This window comes from Manis javanica, chromosome 13 (assembly GCF_040802235.1).
Source record: "Manis javanica isolate MJ-LG chromosome 13, MJ_LKY, whole genome shotgun sequence".
Taxonomy (NCBI): Eukaryota; Metazoa; Chordata; class Mammalia; order Pholidota; family Manidae; genus Manis; species Manis javanica.
Window position 1 is genome coordinate 85,863,194 of NC_133168.1, and position 21,583 is coordinate 85,884,776.

Genomic DNA, 21,583 nt, shown 5'->3' on the forward strand with positions numbered 1-21,583 from the left:
CATCAGGAACCTTGGGTGCCTTCCCGACCCTGGAATAGGGGGGCACTACTGGTACCCACAGTGGGTACCAAAACATCACTCTACCTTGCAATTTTTGCAGGAGGAAGAAAGTGGAATTAAAAAAAAAAAATTCTGTCCTGGTGTGGTTGGTGAAGGATGGGACCCTCAACCCTAGCTCTTCAATAGGGGGCGGAGACCACGGCCAAGGGGCAGGGTGCTGAGTCCCTGGAACCCCAAAGCCGCCAGTGGCTGCAGTGAGATCTTTCCGCCCCCACTCACAGCACTTGAGGATGTCTCTGGGAGGGCTCCTGCTAAACCCCCTTATCCCCAGCCTGTGGGGTCTCTAGCAGCCAGGGAAGGAACGAGGGGCACCACCTCCCCCCACTAACCCTGCTCTTAATGGCCTCCAGGGTTTAATCTCCAGGGAGAGGGGCAGCTGGGCGGGGCGAGGGTCCCAGCCTGAAACCCCCCTTCCCATCACCAGCCCTACCAAGCAACCGTGACTGCAGCAGCAGGAGGGGACAGCCCGGATCCTCCGGCCTCGTGACCAACTTGCCTCTCTCTCTCCCCTTCCCCCACCCCTGCTCCTCTCCCGTGCCCTCCCCACCCACCCGCACGGCCCAGTCTTCGTGTGCCCAGGGACGCTGCAGAAGGTGCTGGAGCCCACCTCGACGCATGAGTCGGAGCACCAGTCTGGCGCGTGGTGCAAGGACCCCCTCCAGGCAGGCGACCGCATCTACGTCATGCCTTGGATCCCCTACCGCACGGACACGCTGACCGAGTACGCCTCGTGGGAGGACTACGTGGCTGCGCGCCACACCACCACCTACCGGCTGCCCAACCGCGTGGACGGCACGGGCTTCGTGGTGTATGACGGGGCCGTCTTCTACAACAAGGAGCGCACGCGCAACATTGTCAAGTACGATCTGCGCACGCGCATCAAGAGCGGGGAGACCGTCATCAACACAGCGAACTATCATGACACCTCGCCCTACCGCTGGGGGGGCAAGACCGACATCGACCTGGCCGTGGATGAGAATGGGTTGTGGGTCATCTACGCCACCGAGGGCAACAACGGGCGGCTGGTAGTGAGCCAGCTCAACCCCTACACGCTGCGCTTCGAGGGCACGTGGGAGACGGGCTACGACAAGCGCTCAGCGTCTAATGCCTTCATGGTGTGCGGCGTCCTCTACGTACTACGCTCCGTGTATGTGGACGATGACAGCGAGGCGGCCGGGAACCGCGTGGACTATGCCTTCAACACCAACGCCAACCGCGAGGAGCCCGTCAGCCTGGCCTTCCCCAACCCCTACCAGTTCGTCTCCTCTGTCGACTACAACCCTCGCGATAACCAACTCTACGTCTGGAACAACTATTTCGTGGTGCGCTACAGCCTAGAATTCGGGCCACCTGACCCCAGTGCTGGTGAGAACTGCTCCCTTCGCTCTCATCTCCAGGTGGGGAGGCGGGGGTGCACTCTCAGCTAGGAGCTGGGATCCAGAGGTGGCCTGGGAGCCCTGGAGGTCAATCACAGCATGTGACAGGCTGCTGTAAATTGTTACTTAATCTTCTGTCTGTAAGACAGGGATTGTTGATGCCCTGTTTTATGACGAGGAAACCGAGGCACTGAGTGAATGGGGGATTAGTTTACTTATTTGAAGGCTTGGACCCAGGACCCTGGGCTCCTAAGTACTGAGTGGCATTGCCTCCCCAAGGGGCCTGTGCACCTTTAGCCCTGGAACCTTTATCAACCAAAATCTTGGGTGGAAGCCCAACACCGTAAAACAGAAAAGTCAAGCTGCTGATGCCCACCAGGATCAGGGCCCTAGGCAGTCTCATCTTGCCCTTTCAGCTGCCCTAAGCCAGTAGCCCCAGGGTTCCGGGTAGGCAACCTAATCCAACCTCATCTGCAGAAGGAGAAACTGAGGCCCCCCAGGAAAGGGTGTGGCCAAAGAGCAAACAAGAGTGGGAAATGGCTGTGTTCAGCAGCCCCCAGACACCTCCTTCTGGCTTGTCCTCCATGACCTCAGGGTACACATGAGAGAATTTTTACCACGCTGCAATGCTTTCCTTTAGGTTGTCCTGTCAGTGGGAGGGCCCTCTGGGCAGAGGCTGGGGGAGATCTCCCAGACCCAGCAGGGACCAGAATCTCCTGCTTCAATAGGCAAGGGAGATGTTAGGACGTCAGGGACTGCATGCCTGGGCACACCGTGGTGAGGCCCTGAGGGAGGGGGTGACCCTGTCTCGTATACCTTCTCCCTTTCAGGCCCAGCCACTTCCCCGCCCCTGAGTACGACCACTACAGCCCGCCCCACACCCCTCACCAGCACGGCCTCGCCCGCGGCCACCACCCCGCTCCGTCGGGTACCCCTTACCACGCACCCTGTGGGTGCCATCAACCAACTGGGACCTGACCTGCCTCCGGTCACGGCCCCAGCCCCTAGCACCCGGCGGCCCCCGGCCCCCAATCTGCACGTGTCCCCAGAGCTCTTCTGTGAACCTCGAGAGGTGCGGCGGGTCCAGTGGCCAGCCACCCAGCAGGGCATGCTGGTGGAGAGGCCCTGCCCCAAAGGGACTCGAGGTGAGTGCAGAGGTGGGGCACTACTGGTCTGGCCAGGGAAGGGTCAGGGGATATGCCCACCCACCAGCAAAGAGGGGCTTACCCGTCCATCTCCCTGCCAGAGTGTGGACTTTATGTGGACAGGGGTCACACCTGACATCTGAAGCTATGTCCCCAGAGCCCAGTTAGTCCCCTTGCCCTGTCCCCTCCTGCAGCACCAAGCATCTGCTGCATGCAGAGTGCTGGGAAGATCCTCTGGGGAGCCCATGAGAGGTGACCTGGGCTCCCAGTGGCAGGACAGAGAGCAGCTGAAGTGACAGAGGGGCTGGGGCTGGGACTACATGCTCCAGGGATCTGAGGCGAGGGTCAGAAAAGACTTCATGGAGAGAGGGGGTTTTCCAAGATGGGCTTCGCTAGAAGGCTTCAATCCTGGTAAGCAAAGATGGAAGGGGAGCCGAGGTTGCTTAGGTAAAGTGAGGGGTGGCTTGTGTCACCTCAGAATGACACTTCCTGGCTGTCTAGCCGCTTCATATCTGGTCTTCCATGTTCCCCTCACCTCTGTCCTCACCCACTCTTCCCCTTCTCTCTCTGCTCCCTTCCCTGCTTTGGCCCATCCTTCTCTCCTTTCCTGTTCCTGTCTGTCTGTCCCTGCAGGAATTGCCTCCTTCCAGTGTCTACCGGCCCTGGGGCTCTGGAACCCCCGGGGCCCTGACCTCAGCAATTGCACCTCCCCCTGGGTCAACCAGGTGGCCCAGAAGGTACCAGTGGCAGCTCCTCTCCCAGACAGGCACATTGCTCTCACAGGAGGCCCTGGGTGGGACTGGGAGGGAGAGGGCAGACAGGGAAAAGGGGCCACAGAGAGGGGTGAGAGGGGCGAAGCAGGCCGGGCATGTGAAAAGGGACTGTGCATGAAGTAAGATGGTCCCTGACAGAGCTGGGGGGCCCCCCTCCTGCCTCACGCAGATCAAGAGTGGGGAGAACGCGGCCAACATTGCCAGTGAGCTGGCCCGCCATACCCGAGGCTCCATCTATGCGGGCGATGTGTCCTCCTCCGTGAAGCTGATGGAGCAACTGCTGGACATTCTAGATGCCCAGCTGCAGGCTCTGCGGCCCATTGAGCGCGAGTCAGCTGGCAAAAACTACAACAAGGTGGGGGTCTGGCAGCAGGACCAGTGGGATGGGGGACACTGCAGAGGCTCAGGAAGTACCCAGCCTGGGAGCTCCAAGCTGGGCTGCCACCCATGGTGGTCACGGGGGAGGGAAGGACAGACCCCGGGCCTGCTGGGTGTCCCTCCTGGGCTGCCTTGGGGGCTGAGGAATCCCTTAGGAATGTCTGACCCTCATGAGGGAGCCCCAGGGCAGTGGCAGACACAGGAGAGCAAGCTTTCTGGGGCGTGGATGTGAGCATCCCGGGCTAGGGGACTGGGACTGGGAGGCGGGGCCTGCCAGCGCCTCCATCTCCCCACAGATGCACAAGCGGGAGCGGACCTGCAAGGACTACATCAAGGTGAGACCGGGCGCCCTGCCGGCTGAGGGGGTGGCCCCTGGCAGCACTGGGGAGGGAGGCTGAGAGATGGGGGCGGAGCCCAGCCGGAGGAACTGGAGGATGGCGGGGAGTCATGGTCCCACCCCCGCCTGTGCAGGCTGTGGTGGAGACAGTGGACAACCTCCTGCGGCCTGAGGCTCTGGAGTCCTGGAAGGACATGAACGCCACAGAGCAAGTGCACACGGCCACCATGCTCCTGGACGTCCTGGAGGAGGGCGCCTTCCTGCTGGCCGACAATGTCAGGGAGCCTGCCCGCTTCCTGGCCGCCAAGCAAAATGTGGGTGAGTGCCGCCCACAAGCTGGAGCAAGTTCAGGCACAAACCTTGCACCCTGGGGTCTGCCTGGCCGAGAGACAATAGGATGCCTGGCACCCTGGTTCTCGACCGTGGGCCTCTTGCCGCTGTCCAGTCCCCTGGATGGGGGAGACCCCCACCACATACGTCTTGCCATCCCCTTCCCCGCAGTCCTGGAGGTCACAGTCCTGAACACAGAGGGCCAAGTGCAGGAGCTGGTGTTCCCTCAGGAGTACCCCAGCGAGAACTCCATCCAGCTGTCCGCCAACACCATCAAGCAGAACAGCCGCAACGGTCAGTGCCCAAGTCCCTGCACGGCGCCCCTCCTCCACCCACAGGAAATAGCAGCTCCTAACCGGTAACAGGTTGAGGAATTTGAGAAAAGGTTGAGATGCATAACAACACACAGAGATGTTCTCTGCTTGAGCTAGTGTAATATTTCAGGGGATTTGTGGGTCCCCGCCAAACCCCACAGGGCCTAGGACACTGCAGGGATCATTCCTGTGCAGCAGCAGTTGATGCTCAAAGCTCAGCAGGATCCGTCCCATTTAAGACTGAGGCTCAGAGAAGTTAGGGATTCTCTCAAGGTCACAGGGCAAGTGAGAGGTGGGCCAGTGTGTCCTGGCCCGCTGCCCTGCTGTTTGCAACTACCTGCAGCTCAGCAGCGGAACCTGGAAGGGTTCCCCAAGTCACCTTGGCTGGTGGCAGCCTGGCCTCAGAGGCCAGAGTGGGGCTGCTGAGGGGTGACAGCATGCCCCGCCGTGCCTGTCCTCCCAGGGGTGGTCAAAGTTGTCTTCATCCTCTACAACAACCTGGGCCTCTTCCTGTCCACCGAGAACGCCACAGTGAAGTTGGCAGGTGAAGCGGGCACAGGGGGCCCGGGCGGCGCCTCCCTGGTGGTGAACTCACAAGTAATCGCAGCATCTATCAACAAGGAGTCCAGCCGTGTCTTCCTCATGGACCCTGTCATCTTCACTGTGGCCCACCTAGAGGTGAGCTGAGCTGGCCACCCACGTCCGTGGGGGTCCCAGCGGCTTGTTCCCAGGCTGCACACCTTACCCCCGTGTGTTCACCTATGCCAAGAGCCAGTTCTAGCCCTTCTTGGGACACCAGCCCCCTCCTCAGCCCCTTAGGTCATTTGTCCCCAGAGGTCTCAGACTGTCACCTGGAGCCTGAAGCCTCAGCATTTCTGTCATGCTGGTTGCTATCCCTGTGGCTGGGTGAGGGGGCTGGAACTGGACTGCCCAGCTCTGACTCAAGGGCCACCACCACAACACAGGCCAAGAACCACTTCAATGCCAACTGCTCCTTCTGGAACTACTCAGAACGTTCCATGCTGGGCTACTGGTCAACCCAGGGCTGTCGCCTGGTGGAGTCCAACAAGACCCATACCACGTGTGCCTGCAGCCACCTCACCAACTTTGCTGTGCTCATGGCCCACCGCGAGATCGTAAGCTGGCTGGTGCTCTGCTCCTCCGGGCAGGCTGCTTGCTAACCTGGCTTTGCATGGCATCCTAGTGTTGAATGGGAGGTGCCAGGGAAGGCCAGCCCCATGGGCATGGGGGGCCACCAGTCTTGCCCGGGGCACGGGGCCATACTCCTGGTTCTCTCTGGTCATGGTCCCACCTTCTCCCAAGGCACTCTGGGAAAGCAAGTTGGTGTCACGTTTGTCATCTCTCCACGAGCCTTCCAGAGCATGAGGAAGTGAGCGCGCTGCCCACAGAGGGGTGGGGGCCGGCTGGGGGGGCAGACGGCCGGGTGGGCGGCACTGGTGGTGCTCATGGCCCATGGCCTTGCCCACAACTAGCACCTGGCTGAGCCCAGGGCGAGCCTGACCCATGCAAGGCCTGAGGTGCTGAGTGCGTCCTGCTCCTGTCTCCCAGTACCAGGGCCGCATCAACGAGCTGCTGCTGTCGGTCATCACCTGGGTGGGCATCGTGATTTCCCTGGTCTGCCTGGCCATCTGTATCTCCACCTTCTGCTTCCTGCGGGGTCTGCAGACCGACCGTAACACCATCCACAAGAACCTGTGCATCAACCTCTTCCTGGCCGAGCTGCTCTTTCTGGTCGGCATAGACAAGACGCAGTACGAGGTGGGCTGGGCGTGGGGCAGGTAGGAGGAGTGGCACTGCAGCCAGGGCAGCCCCTCACCTGACGTGCTCACCCCACAGATCGCCTGCCCCATCTTTGCCGGATTGCTGCACTACTTCTTCCTGGCCGCCTTCTCCTGGCTGTGCCTGGAGGGCGTGCACCTCTATCTGCTGCTGGTGGAGGTGTTTGAGAGCGAGTACTCCCGCACCAAGTACTACTACCTGGGCGGCTACTGCTTCCCGGCCCTGGTGGTGGGCATTGCGGCCGCCGTCGACTACCGCAGCTATGGCACCGAGAAGGCGTGAGTGTCCCCCCCATGCCCCGCGGGGCTCTCCCCGTGGCTGGCTCCCTCTTCAGCAGCACCCCTTGGGCCCTGGGCCCCCAGAGTGGGAGAGAAGGGCCTCCCCGCCTCTGTCTATTCTACCCCACTTCCTTTATAGCTGCTGGCTCCGAGTGGACAATTATTTCATCTGGAGTTTCATCGGGCCTGTCTCCTTTGTTATTGTGGTAAGTTGGAAGTGGGTTTCCCTGGTTCTGTGTCTCCATCCTTCCTCCAAACTAACCTCGATCCCCGAGTCCCCCTGGGAGGGCTCTGGTTTGAAAACCGTTGAAACTGAGCAGCCAACTAAGGTCAGGAGCAGAGCAGGTTGGTAGAGCTCCAGCACCGAGGGCCATCTGTCCAGGGGCTGGACTTGAGCTCCTGCTCTGTCAGGCCGTGGGCCCTGTCATCCCAGCACCTGGGAGCAGGTCCACCAGCAGAGGAGGCCCTGAAAGAGGGGGTCCAGGCTGAGTCGTGGCCGGGAGCCAGCCTGCCCAGCCCCTCTCCTCCTCCCGCCCAGGTGAACCTGGTGTTCCTCATGGTGACGTTGCACAAAATGATCCGAAGTTCATCCGTGCTCAAGCCCGACTCCAGTCGCCTTGACAACATTAAGTGAGTACCCCCTCCCCACATCTCTGCCCCCTGTAATCCCTCACCTGGCCAAGTGTCTCCCAGGGCTTCCTAAAATGTGGTGCTCTCACCCCTGGGGTCCCACGAAGTGATCTGAAGGATAAAGACGGTGCTTTATTGTGCACGTTAAGCATCTACGTCACGAGTAAAACATGGTATTGGCACATCCAACCTGTGGTTTTAGGACATAACTGCTTAGGGCAAGGTTAAGTTCAAAAGGTGAGTCCCTTTCAGGGCAGCTTAAAGAGAAATAGGCAGCATAAGATAGTTGAAGGGTTTGGGAATATGCCCACAAGGATAAAGGCTGCAGGGCAATGGCTGACTATTCAAAGGGCCCCGAACCCTGACCTCTGCCTGCCTCTCAGGCCCCAGCTGGGTGAAAGTGTCACTGGGAAGGCCATCCCCCCATGCCCCCAGGCTGTCACCCCAGGTGGGTCTTTCCAACGGCCCCCTCCTGGAGGGAGATGCATTAGCGCTGGAGGGGAGGTGTCCCTGCTGGCTGGGACTCTGACATGCCTGTCCCCTCTCCCGCTCCCAGATCCTGGGCCCTGGGGGCCATTGCGCTGCTCTTCCTGCTGGGCCTCACCTGGGCTTTTGGCCTCCTCTTCATCAACAAGGAGTCGGTGGTCATGGCCTATCTCTTCACCACCTTCAACGCCTTCCAGGGGGTCTTCATCTTCGTCTTTCACTGCGCCTTACAGAAGAAGGTGAGGTCCAGAGGGGGCCTGGGTACATGCCAGCTTCAGTGGGACCTGTGTCCACTGGGAGGGGAGCACAAGACCTGGTCAGGGAGGATTTAGGCAGGGATGAGGAGGGTTCTGGAAAAGAGCAAGATGTGGCAGCCTGGGGGAGTGAGAGACCAGGGACAGGGGACTGTATCCTAGGTGTGGGGCCTGACATGCAGGAGGGAGATGACTTGGTGCCACTCGCACAGAACTGTTCCTACTTTAATAGTTATGGGATGAACTGAGTTTTGTGGTGATAGAAAGTTCCCTTTTCGAATAAAATGTAAAATCTGAATCTTAAAAATGTGAAAGAGAAGCAGAGGAATATGGAAAAGGTTTACAGGTGGCATGTGCAGGACTAAAGCCGGGGAAGCTGAGCCAGGGTGTTTGCAGACTCTGTCGTGAGGGCAGTGGGGAGCCAGGTTGTTGGTCCGGGGGCACAGTTAGGTTGGAAAGACTAAGGTGGGGATGAAGGAGGCAGCCATAACAGCAATGCCGTCTGCAAGGCTGACTATATCCCAGCTCTGCCCAAAGCTGGCCTGGGGAACCCATGGGGCAACTCAGGGACACTGACATCCTTACATGGCCCATGGTACACAAAGCCAGTGCCTGGCACGGCCCCCACCTTCACACACAGCGACATCCTTACGCAGCCTACTCTGCAGTCCAGCCTGGGCCCCTTCCTCCCCTCCAGCTGTGCTCTCCTTTGCCTCAGACACCTAGAAGTGGACCCTCCTCAGGGCTTATCCCTGCTGCTCACTGGTCATCCACAGGGCCTGCTCCCTTACTGCTTTCCTGAAAGCAGTCTCCTTGCTGAAATGTCTCCTCAGTGAGGCTTCCCCTGATCTGAGATCACCACCCCCACCCAGAGCTGCCTAACCCCTTCCCTCGCCAGGGTTCTCTTCTCAGCATCCAACACAAACAGACATTCTACAAGAAGTGCCCATGTTTGCATCTATACTGTATCTCCACCTCCCAAAACGTCAGCTCTAAAAGCTAGGGCTTTGTGTCTGCTTTGTTCTGTACCATCCCTGGCACCTAAACCAGGCCTGGCACAGAGCAGATGTTCATTAAAGATCTGGCAAACGAGTGAGAGGATGAGAAACCATTGGTAGAGGTGGAGAAAGGATGGACCTGAGTGAGAAGAGACAGAGCTGGCCTGGCTGGCTGTGGGGACAGGAGACAGCCAGGTTCCTGAGGCCCGCTGCCTGTCCTTGCCTCCCAGGTGCACAAGGAGTACAGCAAGTGCCTGCGTCACTCCTACTGCTGCATCCGCTCCCCACCCGGGGGTGCCCACGGCTCACTCAAGACCTCAGCCATGCGGAGCAACACCCGCTACTACACAGGGACCCAGGTATCCGGGCCAGGGTGCCAGGCAGGGTCCCTGGTGGTGCTTATCAGGCATGTGGTCTGAGATCCTGGAGGGTGGGGGACCTAAGGGTCCCCTCACATTTGCACTGTGTCCCCAGAGCCGAATCCGGAGGATGTGGAATGATACTGTGAGGAAACAGACAGAGTCCTCCTTCATGGCAGGTGACATTAACAGCACCCCTACCCTGAACCGAGGTGAGTCAGTGTCCCTTGCCCCTGGCTCCAGTCTCTGAAGATTCCCGGACCCATGTCTCCGGGCCCCCTGTGACCTCTGACCACCTGGGCAGGTACCATGGGGAACCACCTGCTGGCCAACCCTGTGCTGCAGCCCCGTGGGGGCACTAGCCCCTACAACACCCTCATCGCCGAGTCGGTCGGCTTCAATCCCTCCTCGCCCCCTGTCTTCAACTCCCCAGGTAAGAGCACTCTGGTGCAGGGAGTGGGCCAGGGAAGCTGGGGTCTCCACGTGGGGCATCCTCATGTCTCCTGAACTGGAGCCTGGACTCCAAGTTCAAGCCCACTCCCCTTCTCTCTTTTCCCTCCTGGCCGGCACCTGCAGGGAGCTACCGGGAACCCAGTAAGTGTGACTTTCATGGTAACATTTCCACGGCCAGGAGGGGAATGCGGTAGAGGCCCCCTCAAACGGCCACACTCACCTGGGGAGGAGCCCTCAGGGTGCCCCAGTACAAACACACACAGGCTCCAGCTTGGCAGCTGGCCGGTTGGCCTGTGTTGGGGCCTCAAGTGGAGAGTGAAGGTGGTGAGGGTCAGAGCACAGGAAATGGACCCAATCACGTTCCTCAGACTTCCCCAAACTGCTGAGATTCTGAGCCCCGAGCTGGGAGGGGACCCTGGGGGAACTGGCTTCCAGCCACTTCTGCTGGGCTGCTGACCCACTGCCAGTGAGGAAGAGAGGGACTGGGAAGACCCATTCCCCAGTGGCAGGAGTGACCCAGGGAAAGCCAGGTAGAAGCAGGTGCCCCCCACCCCGCCGCCCACCCTCCTTCTGAGCCAACCTCCTTCTGCCTGCAGAGCACCCCTTGGGGGGCCGGGAAGCCTGCGGCATGGACACGCTGCCTCTCAATGGCAACTTCAACAACAGTTACTCCTTGCGAAGTGGGGATTTCCCTCCAGGGGATGGGGCCCCTGAGCCGCCCCGAGGCCGGAACCTGGCCGATGCTGCAGCCTTCGAGAAAATGATCATCTCAGAGCTGGTGCACAACAACCTGCGAGGTGGTGGCAGCGGGGCCAAGGGCCCTCCACCGCCTGAGCCCCCTGTGCCACCCGTGCCAGGGGGTGGTGGCGAGGAAGAAGCAGGCGGGCCTGGGGGTGCTGACCGGGCAGAGATTGAACTTCTCTACAAGGCCCTGGAGGAGCCCCTGCTGCTGCCCCGGGCCCAGTCGGTGCTGTACCAGAGCGACCTGGACGAGTCGGAGAGCTGCACGGTGGAGGATGGGGCCACCAGCCGGCCCCTCTCCTCCCCTCCGGGCCGGGACTCCCTCTATGCCAGTGGGGCCAACCTGCGGGACTCGCCCTCCTACCCGGACAGCAGCCCCGAAGGGCCCAGTGAGGCCCTGCCTCCGCCCCCGCCTGCGCCCCCCTGCCCCCCGGAAATCTACTACACCTCGCGCCCACCAGCCCTGGTGGCCCGGAATCCCCTGCAGGGGTATTATCAGGTGCAGCGGCCCAGCCATGAGGGCTACCTGGCGGCTCCCAGCCTTGAGGGGCCAGGGCCCGATGGGGATGGGCAGATGCAGCTGGTCACCAGTCTCTGAGGGACCTCGTGGACTAGGGGCTGGTGACCCAAGCAGGGGAGGATACCCCGGTGGGGCTCTGGTGGGAGAGGGAGACTGATGGAGGAGGCAGTGGAGTGGATGGTGAGCCGCTCTCTCCAAGCACCCTCCCTGTGGGCCCTGCAGGCCCCTCGAGATCTCTGCCTGGAGGGGGTTGGGGGGAGTGCCTGAGGCACAGGGTTCACAGACAGGGTTTCCCACCAGCCATGTGCACCAGCTCAGTTTGGGGGGATGTGCAGTGAGGAGGAGCCAGCGGTCCCCAGGGGAGTAAGGAAGGGAAAATTGAAAGGGTGCAGCCCACTCTCGACCCTCCCCGCTTCCCCCTACTCTTCCTACCCCCTGGAGGGAAGTGAGGGCTTTGGTTTCCCTGGGTCAAAGGCTCTGCTGGATGGAACCTGTCAGCTGCTCCTCTCTCTGCAGCCAGAAATGTTCCCAGCTGCACCAGGAAGGAGCAGCGGGGGCAGAGGGACAGACGGACAGGTTCCTCCTGTGCTACAGTTCCCTGCTCCCCGGAAACTGGGGCTTCTGGCTGGGGAGGAAGCCCCAGAGTGAGAGGAATGGGCGGCTGTGGCTGGTGGTTTAAAGGTGGTAATTTCTCTGAAGGTCCTTCCCTCTGCTCTTCATCCCTGCCTCCCCAGCAAACCTGCCCCCTCAGCCCTCCTCAAGTGCACCCAATGACCCCCTCCCTTGGGGCGACTCCTGATGAAGCACAACTCCCCACAGGGCCCCCAGCCCACAGGGGTGGCCATATTTGGGCAGTTCCCAGTCCTGTGGGCTTGGCTATCTGGGGAGCAGATTTTGGGTCTGGATCTTCCTGGGGAGTGGGTCCTGGGCTTGGATCTTTCCCTAGGGGGCCCTCTTACCCCTTCCTCTCTCCTCCTCCTCCCCCATTGTTGTAAATATTTCAACGAGATGGAAAAGAAAAAGAAAAAAAAAAAAGAAAAGAAAAGAAAATTTCATCACTTGAAGCCACCGGGAGCCTGTGGCCCGGCCAGCCCGGCTTTCTCCAGAGCAGAGCGGCGCCGCTGGGCCCTGGCAGCCAGGACTTCTCCGTGTTCGTGTGCATACCCAGCCAGGGTGGGCGGGCTGCCACAGCAGCTTTTTACAATCCAGAGACAAAACAAAATCTAGAAGCAACAGCGAAACAAAGAACCCGTTTCCTTCCCGGCACCCGTTTCTGTCGCTTCCTCCCCAGCTCTGCTGGCCCCTGGCACTAGTCAGCCCTCCTGGGGCGTGTACCTCACTGCCTGCCCCAGGACCCCAGGGGCCTGTCTCCCTGTCCCCTCCCCAACGGCCCGGGGGAGGCACCCTCACACCCAAAGATGCTTTTGCCTAGATGGCTGCGCTGTCCCTTTGAGGTCCTGCTTCTTGCATATTGCTTTTGGGAGTCTGGGCTGGGGAAGAAGGGGCTGATTTCCCACCTGGGGAGGTTGATGGGGGAGGGAAAATGAGGCATCAGGGTTGAGTGGAGATGAGTTTGACCAAGGAGGGAGGGCTGGGAATGGTGAGGCTGTCTTCTCTCTTCATGGGGGTCAGGGGTGCAAAGGCGAGAGATCACCTTCCCTACCCTACACACCGACCCCCATGAGAGGCAAAGCCAGGGCCTCCAGTCAGGGCACCCTGGTTCTGGAGGCTCTCCCTCCAAACCTGCAGACCCCAGGAAGCTGCAGGTCCAGGATGTCTCCTGAGTACCTCTCAGCCCCCTCCCTCCTCTCCAGCTTGTCACCCTGGCCTTCCCAGCCCCCTCTTCCCCAATTCTTTGGGGGTAGCGTAGTCCCATTGCCACACTAACCCAGCTCCATCATTGCCACCATTTCCCCAGGGGTGGCCCTCCACCTCTGCTCTGACCCCTCGTCTCTCTTGCCCCTCCCTCTTTTCTCACAAGTGCCATGAGTTTTCAGACATCTTCGGGTCTCAGCCTGCTGCTGCCATGAACTTCTTTGGGTTAAGGGGGAGGGACTGTAGGGAGGAACTGGGAGAAAGGGACAGGAAGGTGGCTGGAGGGACCCTTTTTGCTGCTAGAAAGCCCCTCTTCCTGGGGCTTTGGGGCTGGCTTGTTCCATCAGGGGAGAAGGGGCCAGACCAAAGATGGTGGTTGTCCCATGTAAGGGGGACAAGTGTGGGGAGAAGGAAGGGTTAGGTTCCATCTCTGGCTTTTTCTGGTAGGAAGGTTTATTTAACCCCTTTTACCAGAAGACCGTGGCTGAGTCTGGCTGGGGAAGAGAAGTAATGATGGGGGCAGTCTTACTCTAGATGGCTCTGAGGAGGGCAGGAGGCAGCTCCGTGGCCTTCCTCGGCTTCGCTAGGCCAGAAGTCCGCTGTGGGGAGGGGCAGCTAGAGGTCTGAGGAGCTGGCAGGAGCCAGGTGTAGACGACATCTGCCCAGCTAAAACCAGACGGAAGCTGCCTCTGACACCAGCGAGAGGGCTGGAAGCCTGGGCGGAGTGGGAGAGTTCCCAGGAGGACTGGAGGCTTGCAAGGAGGCCTGCTTCCTCTCCCCTGTCCAGACGTGACAATCAAGGGGGAAGAGAATGGGCAGCGGGTCCCTTAGAGCCCGTTCTAACTGGAATCATGGGGGATTCCTAGGCCTCAGCTGTGTGGCAGGGACCCCTGGTGGGGCTGGACACCGCTAACAGTCCAGCTTAAGCCACCCCCTAGAGCCCAGGTGTCCCCTCACCCCAAGCAGACCTGGTGCCTTGACACCCCCACCCCAGCTGGGATGGTTTAGAGAAGGAAGGGTCTTGGTTTCCTCTCCTACTCCCTTCCTTGGGCTCCTAAAATCATTTGCTTTTTAATCTCTTTAATTATTTGTTTTCCTTTTTTGTTTTTTTCTTCCTTTTGGTTTTCCTGCCTTCCTTTCTCTGTCTCTTTTTCCCTGTGTCTTTCTCACTGTCTCTGTGTTCCTCTTCTCTCACCCTCAATTTCTCTCTGTCCATTCGGGCCTCCTCCCCCCATTTCCCAAGCCCCCAGTCCCTCCTTGGTCTCCTTTTCGATATGCCAAACCAATTTTGGGTCGAGTGCATTTAACGAGAAAACAAAAGGCTCATAACAAGAACGTTTCAGAAAAAAACAAAAAGTTTAAAAAAATTGTTGAGTCAAAAAAAATAAAGAAATTAAGATTTCTTGGAATGACAAGAGTGGTGTGACTCACTGTGGGGGCAAGAAGCAGGTGAGTGGATCTGCAGAGAGTACCCCCATGAGACTGACGCTGGAGATCTGCACTGCTGGTTAGAACCCACAGCAAGTCACAGGGTCATTTTTAATGTTTACTGCATTATGTGATTGCCTGGGCACTGCAGGTGCAGTTTTTCTCTGAATCCTCATACATGCTCTAGTGTGCAGGTTATCAGAGCTCCATTTTACAGATGGGGACACAGAGGCTTACAGCATCTGGATACATGCCCAAGTCTCTGGGCCAGGTCACATCTCAGAAGCCCTCCTCCCAGAAGTCTGTCCTCAGGCTGTATTAGAGCAGTGCGCAGGGACCGTGCTCTGTGCCTGTCTGATTGCAACTGCTGTTCCTAGACTCCCCTTGCTGCTGGAATGGTGCATCTTTTGAATGCAGCAATTGCACCATGTGTATTTCACATTCTCAAGTTGCCAATGCGCAGAGACAGGAGTGACTATTCAAACGTCAAGTAACTCCATGCCCCTCTGCTTTCAACACCTGCATTCAGAACCCCATGGTCCAGCGATTCTCCCACCTTCCCAGCCTCCATGGCTGGTTGCTTCTCATCTCCTGACTTCTTAATGTTCATGAGAGGGGCTCAACCTTGGACCTTTTCTCCACCTACACTCACTCCCTGGGAGATCTTGTCCCATCTCATGGTTTTAATATTTATGTGCTGCTGACGCCCAAATGTAAAGCTCCAGCCCGAACTACCTTGAGCTCCAGATTAGTAAACATCCAATTGCCCACTCCACATCTCCCAGTAAAGTCTGGTAGGATCTCAAACCTAACCTGTCCTAAATCTGGTTCCAGCTCCTTCCAGAGGCTTTCCCACCTCAGATTACGGCAAGTCGATCCCAAAACTCAGGCTAAAACCCTTGGAGCTTCCCTTGAACTCATCTCCTTGTCTAACCCCATATCTAACCTGACAGTAAATGTGATGGCAGCTCTAACTTAAAAAATATCCAGAATTAACTAGTTCTTAACACCTTGGTTCAAGCTACCATTGTCTCACCAAGACCACTGTGACCACTGTAACGGTGTCCTAACTAGCTCCCTGTCCCTCTTCAGGCTTTTCTCAACACAGAAAACAGAGTGATCCTGGTAAGGTTATTTTGTCCCCTCCGCTCAAAACTCCAATGGCCTCCTCTCTCACTGGACAAAAAATGGCTAAGGTGAGCACAATGGCCTGCAAGGCCCAACAGCACCAGCTATCCCCATGGCTCTCCTCCTTCCCTCCACAACAGCCACACTGTCCACAAATGTAGGCACACTCCTGCCTGTCCCCAGGGCCTTTGCACTGACCATTCCACAGGGTTCACTTCTCCTGAACGTCCATTATTCTCCTACGGGGCCAATGAAAACCAGAGCTTCCAGCAGGCTTTCCTAAGCCACTCCATTTAAATTGCCATTGGTCACTTCCAGAACTTCCTAACCCATGTCTTGCTCTGTCCCCCGTATTACTCCCAGCTAACAAACCTAAGTATCTCTTCTGCTTGTTTATCAGCCCCCTCCACTAGAATGTAATGTATAAGGACATGTTTTGTCATGGCTGTTCCCAGAGTCTAGCACAGCATCTTACACACAGTAGGTGGTCAATAAATATTTGTTAAAAGACAGAGAGCTGAACTGAGTTTATGACCCAGAGGGAGCCTGAGATGAGAATTAAGAATGACTGGAGTCAGAATCTGCCACTGCCCCAGCTGGTCTCAGCTTCCACATGCCCTTTACTGTGAGATGCTAGGTTTTTAATTCAGCATTGCCCTGAAACCTAAGTTCAAGTTTGTATTTCAGCTGGTGCCCAACCAAGGAGAAGGTAATCTGTTCCTATGCTAGAAGAACTGATTCTACTGGACTTTCTGAGAAATGCTCTGTGACTTTAAGGGTAGGGACTTAAAGGGGCTTTAAGAGTAGGTCAATTTAGCCATATATGATTTCGACCTCATGCCCTGATTTTGAAATAAATTTCCTGCATGAGATAAGATTCTACAACATAGCCAGTTTGTTCACCTTTGCATCTTTTCCTCTCCCAGCCCTGTGCACATCCTTCACCAGTATGCACAAACCGGATCTGCTGTACCTGGTTGTTAGGACCACCTGTACATCCCTGGGACAACTATTTGCACATGCCCAGGAATAGTAACATTTATGTTGAAATTTACCACTTCAAACCTCTTTCCTATGTTTCATTTAATCATTACAAGGTATGTATTATGCTTATTTATCAGATGAGGAAACTGAAGCTAGATAAAATGACCTACTCAAACAAGATTACTAAGCAGTTCAAAGAGCTGCACCCCACAGACCTTTCTCATATACCATCCAATTCACTCCTTTCAGTGACCCAGTGAAGCAGGTATTACTTAGGCCCACTTAACAGCTGTAGAAGCTGAAGCCCTGAAAGGTTAGAAAGTGTCCACACATTCTCTCAGCTAAGAGGAGAGAGCTGGGCAGGCCTCCACTGGGTCTCGAGATCGCAGGAGCTGCTTTTAGGCTGTCTGCACTCAGGGCAGCTGCCCACTCCCCAGCATCAACACCCAAGCCCATCTGGCACGTGATAAAGGAGGCTAACAACCTGGCTCCCACATGGGTCATCAGAGATGCCCACTCACTGGGCCACCCCTGATGGTCTCTACATGGCTAGTGTTGGGACTGTCCAGAGTGGACCCATGTTAGTCGAGCCAGAGGGAAGAACTTAATGCAGGGCACCAGGAGTTTCTCTTCAGATTCCCAAAGGACTGAAAGCACTGGGGGCCTCTGCCTGTGAGAGCATTTCTCTCCCACAAACTCTTGGGAAGGTCGGTGGGGGGGGCCAGGCCGAGGGCAGTCCTCCATCCCTACAACATTTGCAGGCTAATTCTGCTCCAGTCTTAACATGTCAAAGGTCATAGTAATGGAACCAGCAGTGATGACAGGCACTGCTGGCTTCTCCATCCCTGTTCCTGTCACTTCTCACTTCACCAGGACTCTCTTTAACCAAAACCCTTGCAGCTGGTACTCTTTTCTGTCAGTCTTTGCCTTCGCCTCAGTCCAAAAGATCCCAGCTTCTCACAGCTGAAGCCCTCACTTTAAGCCAACCAGTCCTCTTCTGGGACTTAAGCCTAAGGAATCATGCGTGTGCATGAAGACTCAGTGGCAAGAAGATTCACTGTAATCAGGCTTCTAGGAGTGAAACACAGTAAATAATCTGAAATTTCAGCATAGAAAATCATTAAATAAATGATGCACATCCATACAAACAGAATACCATGCAGCCATTAAAAATGACAGTGCAGAAGAACATTAAATGATATGGAAATATATTCACAATAAGACTTCATCTCCTGTAAAAAGTAGGATATAAAAGACAAGGCAAACTATGACCCTACTTTTTAAATGACATTTATATGCAAAAAGTGTGTGTATACATATATAAAACTGTGCATGTGTGTGTGTGTATACACATATAATATGCAGAATATAAGATATACACCAGAATATTAACAGCTTATCTGGAGTGGGCAATTTATACTTTTGTGCAACTCTGTACATTTTTTCAACTTTTTGCATTAAACATATGTTACTTTTGTAATAGCAACAAGTAGTGGTGTCCTACTTTCTGTGGAATAACAAAGGCCTAGAGTAACCAATACAATTGGAAGAAGAACAAAGTGTTCAAACTAGTGTTACCAAAATTGGTGACAGTGTGGTGACACAGCAGCACAGGAAGAGACAAACAGTCCTGTGCAAGAGACTCCTGACTAGATGGGAACTTTCTCTAGACAGAGGTTACAAATCGCTAGGAAAAGGACAGATTAATCCAGAGGATCTAAGATTTTTTGGTTTGGGGATCACTTTAGCCCTCTTAAAAATTAAGTGTTGGGGAGGGAGGTGGCAGGGCAGAACACAGAGGATTTGGGGGACAGGGAAAATATCTTTTTTGTTCTATAATGATGGATATGTGTCATACATTTGTCCAGATCCATAGAATGCTCAACACCAAGAGTAATCCCTAACGTAAAATGTGGACTTTGAGTGACAATGATGTGTCAATGTAGGTTCATCCACGGGTACATATGCACCGCTGTGGTGGGGGATGTTAATGGTGGGGAGGCTATGTATGGCACATCTCTGTACCTTACTCCTCCATTTTGCTATGAACCTAAAACAGCTCTTAAAAAAATTAAGTCTTTAAAAATATTAACAAGGACCCTAAAGAGCTGTGGCTTATGGGGCTAGGGAATATATCTATTTATATTTACTGAATTAGAAATTAAGACTGATAAACTTTAAAAAAATACTTGATTTAAATTAGCTAATAAACTCATTAAATGTTAACATAATCTATTTTCTAAAAAAAATAACTATAGTTTAAAAAAAAACACAAAGTAGTGAAAAGAATGGTATTGTTTCACATTTTCTTAAAACTCCTACTGTCTGGCTTAATGGAAGAGACCTGAATTTTCACATAGGTTTCTGTAATCAATTTACTGGAATATGCTCTTTTGGTTGAAGAAAATTTTCTTTGGAAGAAAATACAGCCTCACAAAGATACATAGTTGGAAAAGTGTTACAGTCTTTTCAGCTAATTGGGGGTATTCTACTTTGTTACTATACCAAAACTCAACAAGTGATGTTGTGTTAAAGTTAGTTACAATGTGGACTATGAAACTAACACTGTGAACCTTTCATACTTTGTTACATCAAAACCTCTCTATCTTACCATTAAAAATTGATCTTTTGCCCATACATGGTTATGTAACATCAGGCATTCGTCTTTTGGAAAATACTGATCTACTGGGTTACTACATTTCACTATCCAATATATTTAAAATCTTGTTTGTTAGTATTACCATTGCTTTCATCAGAAAAGCCCTTAGATATTGAAAAGCTGTCAGGTTCATGACGGTGAAAAAAAGTTTTCCAAAAATCTAAGTTATGCTTGAAAATTCGAATTTTGTTATTGGCAACAAACCATTAGTTATCTTGAGAGTGACCTGCTCATTTCATTAATTTCTAAGAAAATATCTGCCAAATATCCTAATCTGAAAAACCACAGTGTATCATTCTTTCAAGTAAAAATGTTTTTTCCATGGGAAAAAAAACTGCCAGTTCTACCTCAAATCAAACTGTCCAAGTGCATTACTATGACATCATTCCAGCAGGCAACAGAAGTGTTCTCTGTAAACTTCCATTTCACTACACAGACCCTTAGAAAGATCTGCTCACAGGGCTAAACTTCAACACAATTATTACTTTTCACTGCTTATTTAAGGACCTTCTTCAGTGGAGCTATTTTGCTTTAACATTGAGCGTGTGGCAGTGAGGAACACAATGACAACTACTACTGCTATTAGGTAACATGGCACTGATTCCTGCATAGACACCAGCAGTGTCACCCACCATCACCCTTGTACTGATAGTGCACATGACAACACAGTACAGTTGAGAAATGCAAGTAACGCTTTGGAATTACTGTGAAAATAATTTATCTCATGGATCCCCTGAAAGCGTCTTGGGGATCCCCAGGGATCACATTTTGAAAACCACTGAACTACTCAGTATAGGAACTTGGACAACTGGTTTCCACATAGAAAAAAATTAAGTCACAGTCCCACCTCACATCATATACAAAAATAAGTTCCAGGCAGACTTTTTTTTTTAAGCTAAATATGAAAGGTAAAATTTTCAGAAGAAAACACAGTAGAATATCTTATTGACTTCAAGGTAAGATTTCTCAAGTGAGCACAAAAAACAAACTCTAAATAGACTGACCATTCTGATGGCATAATAATCATAATCATCATCATAAATTCTGAACACCAAAAGACACCATACAAATGAAATGGCAAGCCTCAAATGTGAGAAAAGCTTTTGCACTCAGTGAGACGAAAACAATCCAGCAGGAAAATGGGCCAGGATATGAACAGGCAATTCACGGAAGAAAGGCAACTAGTCAATAAACAGATGAAAAAAGTTCAACCTCACTAGTTAGTAGTCAGGGTAGTGCAAACTGAAACCACTATTTCATACCCATCAGAAAGACAAAAATGTGTAAGTCTCACAATACCAAGTGTTGATAAGGACACTGAGCAATAGCAACACTGCTGGTGGGAATGAGAACTGGAACAATCATTTTGAAAAGTAAACTGGCAATATCTCATAAAGGCGAATGTTCCCACAGCCCAGCAATTCAACTTCACTGTGTGCATCCTCGGGAAGCTCTGGCATGCATGCACCAGGAGTCATATGTGACAGTGAACACTGCAGCACGTTTGCAACAGCAGAAAACTGGAAATAACTCCAGGGTATCAAGAGGTGAATGGATATGCAAACACTGACAAAATTTTCGGCAATCATGGAAGCATTCTCTATCTTTGCTAATGCTTGATTTAAATTAGCTAATAAACTCATTAAATGTTAACATAATCTATTTTCTAAAAAAAATAACTATAGTTTAAAAAAAAACACAAAGTAGTGAAAAGAATGGTATTGTTTCACATTTTCTTAAAACTCCTACTGTCTGGCTTAATGGAAGAGACCTGGATTTTCACATAGGTTTCTGTAATCAATTTACTGGAATATGCTCTTTTGGTTGAAGAAAATTTTCTTTGGAAGAAAATAATGTAGTAGCCACTAGCCACAGGTGCCTATTAAACCTGTGAAATGTGGCCAAGTGTGACTAGGGAACTGAATTTTCATTTCCCTAGGGTATATACCCAAGGGTATATAAGGTCTTTCAATTGCATTGCTAATGTTTTATTTCTTAAGCTGGATAATGGGTAAAAACGTATTTTGCTATAGCATTTCTTGTACTTTTTTAATTGAAACCTAAATAGCCACATGTGGCTAATGGCTACATCAGCCAGCACAGCTATATAGTAATGAAAATACATGTGAAAATTTTGAGAGGCCCACATTACCTTCAGGGTTGTGCAGGTACAGGCTGGGCACATGTGCAACCCCAGTAGTGAGCACCTCCTTTGGTGCTATGTCCTGGATGCTTTGCTGGCCTCACCCTATTTCTGGCCCTGTCAGGATATATCAGATGATACTGTGTCTGGGGGTCTGGGGCAAGATCACCCCCCAATTTGATGACTCACTAGGA

At 53.8% G+C, this 21,583-nt stretch overlaps 1 protein-coding gene across 8 annotated transcripts in view; it reads left to right on the forward strand.

Moving 5' to 3' along the window:
* ADGRL1 (adhesion G protein-coupled receptor L1) overlaps positions 1-14,456 on the forward strand; it is a 42,712-nt gene extending 28,256 nt beyond the window's left edge. For 6 of the 8 annotated variants that reach the window (XM_037018987.2, XM_037018988.2, XM_037018991.2 and 3 more), the window contains 19 exons: positions 625-1,425; positions 2,267-2,581; positions 3,215-3,318; positions 3,524-3,709; positions 4,029-4,067; positions 4,204-4,387; positions 4,571-4,693; positions 5,177-5,391; positions 5,679-5,849; positions 6,283-6,492; positions 6,571-6,791; positions 6,931-6,997; positions 7,330-7,421; positions 7,978-8,146; positions 9,390-9,518; positions 9,634-9,730; positions 9,823-9,951; positions 10,095-10,112; positions 10,568-14,456. In XM_037018987.2, the coding sequence (XP_036874882.2) occupies positions 625-1,425; positions 2,267-2,581; positions 3,215-3,318; positions 3,524-3,709; positions 4,029-4,067; positions 4,204-4,387; positions 4,571-4,693; positions 5,177-5,391; positions 5,679-5,849; positions 6,283-6,492; positions 6,571-6,791; positions 6,931-6,997; positions 7,330-7,421; positions 7,978-8,146; positions 9,390-9,518; positions 9,634-9,730; positions 9,823-9,951; positions 10,095-10,112; positions 10,568-11,310 (4,013 nt within the window). In that variant the 3' untranslated portion in view covers positions 11,311-14,456. The remainder of the gene's footprint in view (positions 1-624; positions 1,426-2,266; positions 2,582-3,214; positions 3,319-3,523; positions 3,710-4,028; positions 4,068-4,203; positions 4,388-4,570; positions 4,694-5,176; positions 5,392-5,678; positions 5,850-6,282; positions 6,493-6,570; positions 6,792-6,930; positions 6,998-7,329; positions 7,422-7,977; positions 8,147-9,389; positions 9,519-9,633; positions 9,731-9,822; positions 9,952-10,094; positions 10,113-10,567) is intronic. The other 2 variants (XM_037018990.2, XM_073220045.1) reach the window with 1 other exon arrangement.
* Positions 14,457-21,583: the final 7,127 nt, after the last annotated feature.